Here is a 12,688-nt window from a genome sequence, read left to right on the forward strand (position 1 = left end):
TGAAAGATAACTTTATAACATCCTCAGTTATTCCTAGCTTATACATTCCAGAAATGCCAGGGGATACCTGAAACCATGGATAGTGACAAATCATAGATATAGTATGTTTTTTCTTCTACAAACACACTATGTTAAAGTTTAATTTACTTATAAATTAGGTACAGTAAATATACTGTAATTAAAGTTACATGGTCTAAAAATAACTTACTGTACTATAAGCATAGCAATCTCAGTAAATGATTTCTTTCTTTTCTTATTTAAAACTTTTATCTTTTCACTTAATGGAAACATTTTATGGCTTCTCTATGCGTAGCTGAATTGCCAGCATCACTACTTTTACACTTTGAAGCCACTATTAGGTAAAGCAAGAGTTACTTGAACACAACCACTGTGACACCAGGACAATCTAAGTGACTACTCTGGACAAAGGGATGATTCACATAACCAAGCAGGGTGAAGCAGACTGCACAAGATTCCATCATGTTACTCATAATAGCATGTAATCTTAAACTTATGAATTGCTTATTTCTAGAATTTTTCATGTAATATTTTCAGACCACAGTTGACTGTGGGTAACTGAAACTGAGGAAAGTTAGCCTGCATATGGGGGACAGATGTACAAATTTCTATATATAAAGTCTTTAGACATGGCATTTAACTTATTTCTACAAAAAAATTAATCCCACCACTGAAGTTTTAGTTTATATAAGTCCTGCTAAAGTATCAAGTTATAAAAACTGCTTATGCTATAACTGATGAAAGGGGCTATATTAGTTATGTTTCAATCTATTCTTTAGAGTACATCAAAAAATAGACAATTAACATGAATAAAGTAAGGCTTTGTATTTGAACTCCTAAAACTATTGTAATCTTAGAAGTGAATGATAAGAATACCTTTTGTGTGCTAATGAGATGATTGGCAGCTGGGTGCCCCTAGATTGTTTCTGGATGAAGACTGGTCACTAGAAAGACCAACCCTGATAGAAGAGAACTTTCAGCCATCCCAACCAACATCTGGCGGGGGGAGAAACTGAGGGTTGAGTTGATCATTGATGGCCAATGATCTAACCAATCGTGCTATACAGAAGCATCCATCAAAACCCAAGAGGATAGAGTATAAAGAGCTTCCAGGTAGCTGAATATATGAAGGTCCCTGGAGGGTGGTACATCCAGGAAGGTATGGAAGCTCCCTGCCCCTTCTCGCATACCTCCTATCCTATGCAGCGCTTCCATATGGCTGTTCATCCGTACATATCCTTTTAATATCCCTTATAACAAATAGGTAATTAAGAGTAAAGTGAGTTCTAGGAGCTGTTCTAGCAAACAAATTCAAGGGGGGGGTCATGGGAACCTTGATTTATACCCCTTTGTCAGAAGTACAGTACAGGTCACAACCTGGGACTTGTGACTGGCATCTGAGGGAAGGGGGCAGTCCCCACACATCTAGTGCCAGAGTGTGACATTGAATGACGTCTGAGAATATGAAAAACACTTTTTTTTCCTATTAGAAATACGCTGCTTCTACTCTTATTTGCTAAGCAATACTCTCCCCATCATGATGAGGGTCACTCTTTTAACAATAAATGAGATTATGTAATCTATCTGTACAAAACTGTACAATGGGTATGGGAGTGATCCATGTAAAGTGTATTCCAATATTTTACCACTTCAACCTCATCTTCTACTACTCTTCCTCACTTTTCATGCTGCTTTGGCCACACACTATTCACTCTGTCTTAGTACTAGGCACACTCCTCTGAACCTTTGCTCTTACTACTTCTTCTGCATGGAATATTCTTCCCCCAAATATAAATAAGCTTTACTCCCTTGCCTCTTTAGATCTTTACTCAAATACGACTTTCCTGAGGCCTCCCCTGGCTACCCTGTTAAAATTGTAAACCATCCCTCAAAACTTTCCTGTCTTTATTTTTCTTCATAGCACTTTTCACCATCTCCATACTTCAGAAGCATGAATTAAGGAGTTAGTGGGAGATGGGAATGGACATAATTAACAAGTAATTCTGACTCACTAGCTAAAAACCTCATTACCAGAATAAAACTACATTTTCCAACTTCCCTTGTAGTTAGTGTGGCCTTATTACTAAATGTAGGTAGTGTGTGGTGGCAGCTTCCAAGAACCTTCATTAAAAGGCCTTTAGCCAAGCTAAGAGGATGGGTCAAGTGGTGGTGGGCCTGCCCAGCAAGTGCAAAGCCAAGTTCAAACCCAAGTACCACCAAAAAAAAAAAAAAAAAAAAAAAAAAAAACAACTAGTACTCTAGCCTCTATTCTGACCCTTGAACATGAAAGACAATCCCTAAGAATGTGTAGGGAGTAAACTAGACAGAGTGAAGACTCAGTAAAACAGACCTTCCATGTCAAAGCCATATTTTGGTCCTATAATATTTTGTATGAAAATGGAAATCATCATTACTAACTGCTGAACCCAGTCCTAATTAATATGAAATACATCATGGGGGTCAATCACATCACTTTCCTAGTTTAATACATTAATTATCAAATACGTAAGACTATCTACAATCTGGAGCCAGCTAATTTGTCCTATTCTTATTTTCTCTATACCTTTTGATTTCCTGCCACTAGATCTTTGCTCAGGTTCATCTCCTTTACAAGAATACATCCAAACTTCTCCTTTAGAAATGCTCTCTGTCCTTCAAGTTCCAGCTCAAAGCCCACTTCCTAGGCAAATATTTCCCTGGTCATTAGAGACAGATGTGACCTTATCTTTCTTTCTTTGAACTACTAAGGCACATTCTGTGAATACCACTCACCTAGCAATGTTGACTTAGTTTTCCTGTATATTATCATCTTCCCCATAAGATTTCAGGCTCCTTAAGAAAAGGCCCTCTGGTCTAAACAGAAAACAAAAAAAGACCCATCCCCAAACTTCTTCTATCACCCACTATGCCTAAGAGGTATTTTGTATATAAAAAATACCCAATGTTGATTAATATCCTCAATAATCTAACTCAATTTATGAGTTTTTACTATCAAATAACTACTATCTCCTTTGTCAGCTAAAATTCAAGGGTAGTCTGACCTAATATCCAGGTTGCAATAAAATCTGTTAAAATCTGTTGAGTATAACAATTTACCCGGTTTCAAAAACCAAAGTTTATACTAAAGTAATAGTTCCAGACATAGAAAGAAAAGAGGTTACCAAGTAGAAAACTGTATACAGTTCCCTTATTTTATTAAAAACTAATGTTTTTTAAACATCAAAGCATACAGGCACAGTTCAGAATACAACCATACTCTGGAGACCTGTCCATTAACTTAAATCCAAATGACAAAGAACCAGAGGCAAAGTAGAACAGATGTCAATGAGTAGATTAGTTGAAGAGTTATGTGTTCCTCAGTTTTGTTTTGCTGCAACTGTAATTGTTCCCCCCAAACTGGCATGTCTTCTTAGTAATTCTGTAAATACATCCTATTTCTAAGGCTAATTTAATGTGGTGGGAAAGGAGGAATTAAAAGGACATACACTTTTTACACTGTATGGAAGCAAGAATGGAAAACTTCCATTTTGAATGTAAATTTATCTAAAAGGAAATTAATGTAAGACTAAACAGGTCACTCAACAAAATGCTGAGTAATAAGAGAAATCATTTTAAGTATTAATCAGATTAAGTTAAAAATGGCTTTTTAAGTACCTCTTGAACTGATTATTACACACTAAAAAATTATCTGGAGCCCTTTCTAGAGGTTCTAACGAGGACAAAAGGTAACCAAAGTAAAAATTTCAAAAGCAACCCTTTTTAGGCTGTTTAAGCTTTATACAACATGACAAAGAAATGAAGAATGATGTTACCTGAAACAAGATTAATGGTAAACTTACCTAAGGTATTTTATTTGTACCAAATGTGTATAAAGATAGCAGAGCACAAGCAATTACCAGGGATCATTACACCTACCTGGAATGATTACTGAGGATTAGAAAGTGTAATTTAACATAGCTATTTCTGTAGCAAATGCTAAATTTGTCAGTATGTTTATTTTAAACCTCTAACTCAAGGGCAAGCATTTTTTTTCTGTAAAGAGCCAGAAAATAAATATTTGTGGTTGTGCAAACCAAGGAAGAAGTTCTTATGTAAGAAGACAAAGGACTTATACTAATTTTTACTGGTGAAATTCAAAATTTAACAATAATGGTTCTATACAATTTTTTTGGTAGCAAATGTCTCATGTAAAGAATGTAATTCTTTTAGGGGAGTAAACTTCTCACAATTAGGATTTAAAGTTAGTGTTCCCTATCATGAAAATGATCAAAAATGTCCATGCGTAAAGCCATTCTCAGTTACTGGACTATACAAAACATTCAAACAGGTTATATTTACTTTGCCATTTCTTGCTCTAAGTATTAGTCACTTGAGAAACAAAACCATTATCACCAAAAACTTTATTTCCAAAGGTCCCTTTATAGTAATTGCAATCTGTTTGAATATTAAAATCGTCAGACTTCTTAACATAAAATGCCTAATCTTCAACAACCATTTCTAAAGAGTAACTTATGCATCTTTGATTCTTAGCTAAAGTGTAAATATGAACAAAGATTACTAAATACAGATAAGACATTTAAAGATTTTATAATCTAAGAATTCAAATTACACAGGAGTAAAATCATAGACAAAAGGCCAATTTTAAAAACACATAGTTAAAAACACAGGTTTTTATCATTACCTAGAGAAACAAAATAATCAGGATTAAAGAACTGAAGGCAGGTCACTCTCCTCACTCTGGAGAAGACCCACTTTCAGTCTATTGAAAGTGTATTCCTTTCCTACCAAACTTTACTATCATTTTCACTAAAACAACAACAACAACAAAAAAACTGAAGGCAAGCAAATGAAATAATAAGATGAAGAAGAAAGCAGGGAGGTTCTCTATTACATGTGGGGAGGGAGATTTCATAAAAATGTATCTTCAACATGTTGGAATATTAACTTGAAGTAAATGTTTAGTTTCTAAATATTATTAAATTTACTAAACTATATTCTTTCTGGTTATTATTTTAAATAACATCCTCATCTGATTCTAACCACTAGTTAGTTGTTATTCTTTTTCTTTTTTGAGATGTTGCCCAGGCTGGCAACAGTCAAATGATTACTAAAGTAATTAGGATTACAGCCACAAGGTAACTCCCTGGATTTCCTACACACACTTTTTTTTTTTTCTGGTACTGGGGTTTGAACTCAGGACCTTACGACTGATAGGCAGGTGCTCACTTAAGTTACTCTGCCAGCCCTGGACTTTCTAACCATTAATTTAAAACTATATAACTTAACACTAATATATGCTTTTGCAAAAATTAGGAATAACCTCACCTACTCGGGAGGCAGAGATCAGGAGGACTGCAATTCAAGGCCAACAGAGCAAAACGTTAGTGAGCCCACCTCAAAGAACAAGCCCAGAATGGTGGTACAGGCCTGTAATCCCAGATATTCAAGAGGAGGATCACTGTCTGAGGCCATGCCAGGCAAAAACAAGAGACCTTATTCAAAAAATAACTAAAGCAAAAAAGGGGTGGGGATGTGGTTCAAATGGTAGAATACCTGCCTAGCAAGTGCAAGGCTCTGAGTTTCGAACTGTTCCCCCCCCAAAAAAAAAGAAGAAGAAAGAAGAAAAAGAATCTATCATTCTCAACTTACCTCCATATCTCAGCCTCACCAAGGATTCCAGACTAGAACCATTACCTTTGTGGTAGAAACAAGTACCTGACTTCTACAGCTGCCAAATTAAAATGCATACTCATTCTTTGCACCAAATAATAAATGAAGACATAAAATATTTTCTCATGAATGATAAAATTAGCATCTGTAGTTTTCAAAAAGACTCATTTTATTTAATTTGGAAAATCTAAAAGTACTTTAAAAAATATGTAAGCTTAACAAGGGGAGGAAATATTGCTGCCACGTATAAGCACTACAGTATAAAAGCACCTTTTTTTAAAGCTGTCTTTTCAGAGGAGTCCAAGGCAACCTATAAGTAGTAAGTTTTTAGTGCAGCATTTCTGGGAGAATGTGAACGATCCACCGGCTTTACTTAAAATTTTCGGATGTCTGATCACAGTACTTTAAGCTAAGCATCCTGCCTGAGTAATATGAGCTACTACAGCAGTGAGGTTCTTAAACTCTCAAAAATAAAGAAATAAAGACATGAGCAATGTATAATACAAAGTAGCTGAGTGTTGGCAAGAGTGTCTTATGACCCAGTTACTTTTAATAACCCTCAAAAGATTTTAATCTAAACTAGTAGTTAAGAAAGGCTAGAGGGGCTGGGATCAGGAGGATCATGGTTCCAAGCAAGCCCACGCAAATATTTTGACAGCCCCTACCTTGAAAATACCCATCACAAAAAAGGGCTGGCAGAGTGGCTCACAGTGAAAGCCCTGAGTACTCCTAGTACTGCAAAAAGTAAATAAATAAAGGATGGGGGGGGGGGGGCTGGGAGGGTACACAGCACAATGCTCCAGGCCCTGGGTTCAATCTCCGACAACAAAAAAAAGTGGAGTAGAGCATACGCAGAAACAAGTATGTATGTTTTGGGAAAGTTCCCTATATTTTTCTAGTAACTTCAGACCCAATTCTGAACGTTTCTACATATTTGACACTTAAACTTTAAATCTCTCTCTCTCTCTCTCTCTATATATATATATATGCATATGTGTACATATATATGTATGTGAACATGTATGTATATATGCATGTTTACATACACACACATAGATACAGATTCTATTTGTACCAATTTTGTTGGTACAAAATTCCCAGTTACTCCTAATTTTCATTTCCTCTAGTTCCAAAGATGATACAATTTGAACATTCAGTATTTTTTTAATCACATTTAAGTTGGAAATCACGGAATTTTAGTGTTGAATAGCCTCTTAGAGATCATCAAATCTGAATCTTTTGGTTTTTCCAGTATAGAAATAGGACTGGAAAACATGCCTATGATCACAAATTGGAGAGTGGGAGTTGGGACTTACCCTCTAGTAGCTAGATTCAACTTCAAAGCACACTTCTGACCAGAAGAAGGCTGCAACTACTCTTTTTTTTTCTCTCTACTAAGGTTTGAACCCAGGGCCTCGTGCTTGTTAGGGAGATACTCTACAACTTGAGCTTCCAGCCGTGAAACATACTCTTCAAGCAACTTGAAATCAGTGTTACACAAAAGAACTATTTAAGAAATGTCCTTTTCACCTACTACTTGGTGTAAAGAACATTATTGTATTTTAGATCCCAAAAGTTTTAAAGAATTAAATATTTTCATACTATCATATGTTCTGATAATTTAGTAAATCCTTATTCATATAAAATTCCAAATTACTGCTGCTTTCATCTTAATATTTTAAGAAGTTTAAATGAAATTATTCAAATTTCTAATATTAAGTTATTTTCTTCTACTTTATCTACTATAATTGTAGTAAGGATCTCAATGTAGTGTGAAAGCTTAAAACTGGGGATCAAGATGTCAGGTTTCCATCTCAAATTTATAATTCTCTGAACTAGTTTACTATCAAATCTCAACCTCTATTTCTTATCTCCTGCTTAAGGATGATTATAACTTTAACAAACCTCGTATCTATATTCCCTCTAATTTTCACAGCTTAGAAGATATGCATTTACTTATTCTAAAGATTGAAGAAACTGAACATCAGAGAAATTAAGCAGATTTTCCAAGAAGCTGAGCTAATTAAGTGGCTAGGCCAGAATTTAATGCAGTTTTGTGTTATACCACTTTGCTCATAACCTGATATAATGGGTGATCATGGTGTGATTGGGAAAACAGTAAGTACAAGTCAAGAAACCCTTATCCAAAATGCTTAGAACCAGAAGTGTTTTCAGGTCTAAGTTTTCAGATTTGGGGATATTTGTGAGGACTTCACCAACTGAATATCCCTAATCTGAAAATATGAAATCCAAAATTTCTGAAATCAAAAACTTTGAATGCCCAACAGGATATGTGCCAAAAGCCTTGGATTTTGGTGCATTTTGGACTACATTTGCAGGACTATTAGGGAGATAAAAGAAATAAAAATAAAAATACACACTGAGAAAACAGCAGTGACACTTGCTTCAGCGAATAAATTGAAAGTGAATTTTATACATGATTTAAAAACTAATTTGCCGAGATAGTACTCTTATTATCAACAATGAAGCACGGTACAATTAAAAAATAAACCAATCTTTCTTTAGAGATAACATTGCAAAATAAGCTGGAAAAAAGGCTCCCCTACTTCCTAGGTAAAAAATAATATTACTCTGAAAGTCCCATTAAATAATATTCTCAGAAAGTCTCAATAAATCATACATACATAGTTTTAAACGTGATAGAGGAAATCAAGGTCACTTGGTATCAGTTCTTGTCCTTTCAAACAGACAAAAACACCCTCAACTATGAACGAAAAGAGGACAAGCAGATGTTTAACACGGGACACCACACAATTTATACGTTCTCCTATCAACCCTTCTTCTCCACTGAAGATGGACAGACACTGCGACTGCTGCCCTGACTGAAATCAAAACGCTTCCCCAACAGAAGTTTCTATCATGTCTTACACAAGTAAAATGTTCAGCAAAAATAATACCAGCAAAATGCTGAAGAGACAGTGCACAAGTTACTCCCTGTGTGAAGTCAGTGGCTCTGTACAGTTTAAATGCACGGTGTGTGGGGGCGGGGGGCGGAACTAGAGCGAAAGTAGGACGTTAACTAATAAACGCAGCCCAAAAGCAAAACTGGAATTGCAGTTTTAGGTTGCCCTACAACTAAGCAGTTCTGGTGCCGCACACACTGCAGCACAGGTCTTGGTGAGTGACCTGGTACGGGACTTAGCGTCAACACCTCTGTGCCTCTGGGTCTCTGCCCAACAACCGCCAAGTGTTAGTCAACCCGGGTCCCGGGAGGATCCTAACCGCGGCATGAACGCTGTGGCTCCGCCATTAGGTCTAGGCTACATCTAGACCTAACTTTGGTTCCCACTTCTCTTTCCACCGCGTCAACGACGCCCCGCCCCGCCCGGTCCGCTGCACAGTCCCTCGGTTTCTAACAGTGGAGAGCGCAAGCAGGGGGACGCGAGGACAAACTGCAAACCCCCAGGACCGCAGGACAGCCTCCCGGAGGAGCCCGCTCCCGCGACACCTCACCTCGATCTCGCAGATGTTGTTGGAGGTGACGAAGATGCCGATGCCAATGGGGATGAAGATGAGGCCGATGACGAAGAAGGTAGGTAGCACCGTGCCGGCCGTGAGGATGGGCTGCCAAGCCGGCAGCCGTTGCTGTTTGAAGGCCGTGTTATCCGGCCTCGGGGTCTTCGCGGTGCCCCCCGGAGCACACGGAGGGCCCCCGTCCACTTCATCCTTGGCGTTATAGTTCATCGCCATCGACCCCCGAGCTGCGACTCCGCGACGTGCAGGTGGACCGCCCAGGGGACCCGCCCGCTGACCCTGACAGGAGACGCGCAGGCGCCGCTGCCGCCGCCGCCAGCAGCCGACAGGCGGAAGAGGCGGGACACTCTTCCGCAGACGGCTGCTGACCGGGAGCGAGAGTCCACTGGGGACGCCAGAGGGAGGGAGAAAAAGAGAGGAAGGAGGAAGAAGACTGAGGGACAAGGGGAGGGGGAAAAGGGAGGAGGACAGAAGGGGGAGGAAAAAGGCGGACGCACCCTGATCATCTGCCCTGTGACGACAAAGTGAGGGACTCAGCCCGCGTAGAGCGCGAGGCTACGTTGACGCATGCGCGACCCTGGAGCTAGGGACCGCGCACGCGCCCTAGGTGCACCCTGGTCCGTGGGCGGGAGCGTCTGTTTGCACAAGTCTGTCTACCTCGGTTATCATGGCGACCGCGGCGTCAGGTGGTGACCCAAGCCCTTCTTGCCCGAGCCTCCCCCCGTCATCCACGAAGAGGTGTTTCTGATGGCTTTGGTGCTTGAACAGGCTTTTCTTTTGACCTCGACGCCTTCCCTAAAAGGGAATTAGGGCGTTTAAAAGGCCACAGCAGGGGAGCCTGAGTCCGCTGGGAATAGCAGTATCTGCTTGGGTTGTAAATTGCCACGCAAGGTGTAAATAGAAACTTCAACTGAGAGACGTGACCTGCGACCCTTTTTTTCTGAAGAGTCAATAGTGGGACTTGGTTAGCCCTCTTACCTTACCAATAATTGACGATTCTTATTTTTCCTCCATTACTGGTCATTGGGTTACTTTGTCCTTTTTCTTTATCTGACATTCTTTTCTACACATTGAAGTCTTTCGTAATAAGCTGTAGCTTCTTTTTTAGCTGTTGACAATAAAAAACCTGAACATGTAGCGTTATGTAAAATGTCATAGTACATACTTTAAAACTGCCAAGGACATACTCAAGGTATAAAAACTAAGGATACCAAAGTAGTAACAGTAAATATATAGAACTCAGCTAAAGAGCCTAAAATACCAACCTCTGTTGACTGGATGAAGGATTTTTTTGTTTCTTTGCGCTTTTTAAAAAAAAAATTCTCACAAGTATATATTGTTTATAAAATTTAAAAGATACTTAAATGCAATCTACATTATCACTGTTTGAAATCCAGACCAGAGAGTAAGTCAGATAACCTGAAAACAAATATCCAGACTTCATTCTTTTTGCTTTTTGGAAAGGGAAACTGAAAAATGCTTGGCCTTCATAATTTGCAAGCTTGTCCTCAAATTCTTAGTGCCACTAAAATACTTTGGACCATATTTTGTTTTGGCTATGTACATTTACTTTCAACCTTAGATTCTAATGGAAAACAATCTGTCACAGTTAATGGAGAAGACATGGAATTATTTCATTTTGCTAAATTCTGTTAGAAAAAAATTATCACTATGTGAAGTATAATCCAAAAGTATGTTTTTTCTCCCCACTCTTGCCTGTATCATCACACCCATTAAGTATAATAATACTTTAACTGATGGATTATTCCAGCATTCTGTATAAATGGTCAATTATAGTAGATCTCCTATCCATAAGTTTGGCATCCATGGACTTGACCAACCTAGGACTAAAAATATTTAGGAAAAAAAAAAAGTCTCAAGGTCTGAGAGTGTAGCTCTGGTAGAATACTTGCCCAGCATGTGCAGGGCCCTGGATTCGATCTCCAACACCTACAAAAAAATCTGTGCTGACCATGTAGACTTTTCTCCCATCACTATTCCTTAAATGGTATGGTATATCTATGTACATAGCATAATCTAGAAATGATTTAAAGTATGTGAAAGGATGTGACAGATTCTATGCAACTACTATGCCATTTTATATAACGGACTTGAGCATTCAAAGATTTGGGTATCCACAGAGGTCCTGGAACCAATCTCCCTTAGATTCTCAGGGATAAATGTATTTTGCCTTTAGGTTTTGTTGCTGCTGCTGCTGTCCTAGTGATTTGAGTGACCATGGTACCACTTAATTGGTTTTATTTCTCTTTAATTTTGTTTATTCATAGGAAAGATTAACTCCTTATCTCTTTTTCATTAGAAATTCAATTTTGACTGAAACAGACATGTAGAGCTGAAATCTTAAATTTTCATCTAAAACTTAATTTTCAGATGAGGTTCAAAGGGATGAAATTATTTTTCCAGATCTCTTGATATCTTTCCATTTCCTTTCCCTACGTTACATATCCACAACATGCTTCTTTATGCAGTTAACACGTTTTTAACCTCCACATTATTTCAGGGACTCAGAATTTCATAATTTCATTTATCATACATAGTATTATGATACACCTTAGTAGGTGGTTTTTCATTAATACTCTGAAGTATGAATTTTTGATTTTTTTCCTTGGCAGTACTGGAGTTTGAACTCAGGAATTGATGCTTGCTTGAGTTATTCCATCAGCCCAAGAAGTAGAATTTTTAAAAGAAATTTGTTCATCATTTCAGGGGCAAAAAAAGAGAATAATTGTTCTCACAGTGATTTTCAAAAAATGGTGGTTAGGAGTGATGGGGGGTGGTTCACTTAAATAACATTTGTATTATTCAAATGATTGTGAACTTGCTGATTCCTGATAAAAGTAGCTAAATGGTGGCTAAATGACATTAGTGCTGTCAGGTCAACATACTAAGTGTGCAATGAATGCATGAGCCCAATTATAAAAATAAATCCAAAATGATAGAATGGATGCAAACCCAAAATCTAAAAAAGGGTAGACTTTTAGCTTTTGAAGGGAAGGTTTTATACAATTTTCATCTTTTAGTTCAATTTCTGTATTTTGCCACTGAACCAGAAACATTGAAGAAAAAAAAGTGTAGAAGAATAACTTGGGTAAGTTAAGGAATGAGAAAGAAGAAACTAAAACTGGTCTGTCCACAGTTTGGCCAAAGTTCCAAACAGATCTGCACTTGGACTCCTTTGACAAGGCAGTGCTACTTTAGATCTCTAGCTTCTAACCATATTCAAACTGTTCCATTCACAATTTAGGATTGTTTAGAAAAGTTGAAAAGGGTTGAGAAATGTACCAGAGTTTTACAGCATGAATTTCAGAGAAGAGTCTTAGAAACTGGGACTGGTTTACATTGTTTTCAGTACTTTTGTTTTTCCCCTCCCTATTCAGTTAACCATGGCAGCTTAGAGAACTTCAGTAGGACAAGATAATACTAATTTTTAATTATCTCTGAGGACTTTTAGGAGAAAGTGATGTTCTATTTGTGCAATAAATTT

General features: G+C 37.8%; 1 protein-coding gene across 1 annotated transcript in view; it reads right to left on the minus strand.

Annotated features, from left to right (window-relative positions):
• Nucleotides 1–9,704, minus strand: part of Tmem30a (transmembrane protein 30A) — a 31,329-nt gene extending 21,625 nt beyond the window's left edge. Inside the window, 3 exon segments of the mRNA XM_020167269.2 lie at nt 9,163–9,505; nt 9,507–9,634; nt 9,636–9,704. Of these exon segments, the coding sequence (XP_020022858.2) occupies nt 9,163–9,505; nt 9,507–9,634; nt 9,636–9,689 (525 nt within the window). The 5' untranslated portion in view covers nt 9,690–9,704.
• Between the last annotated feature and the right edge of the window lie 2,984 nt (nt 9,705–12,688).

This window comes from Castor canadensis, chromosome 1 (assembly GCF_047511655.1).
Source record: "Castor canadensis chromosome 1, mCasCan1.hap1v2, whole genome shotgun sequence".
NCBI lineage: Eukaryota > Metazoa > Chordata > Mammalia > Rodentia > Castoridae > Castor > Castor canadensis.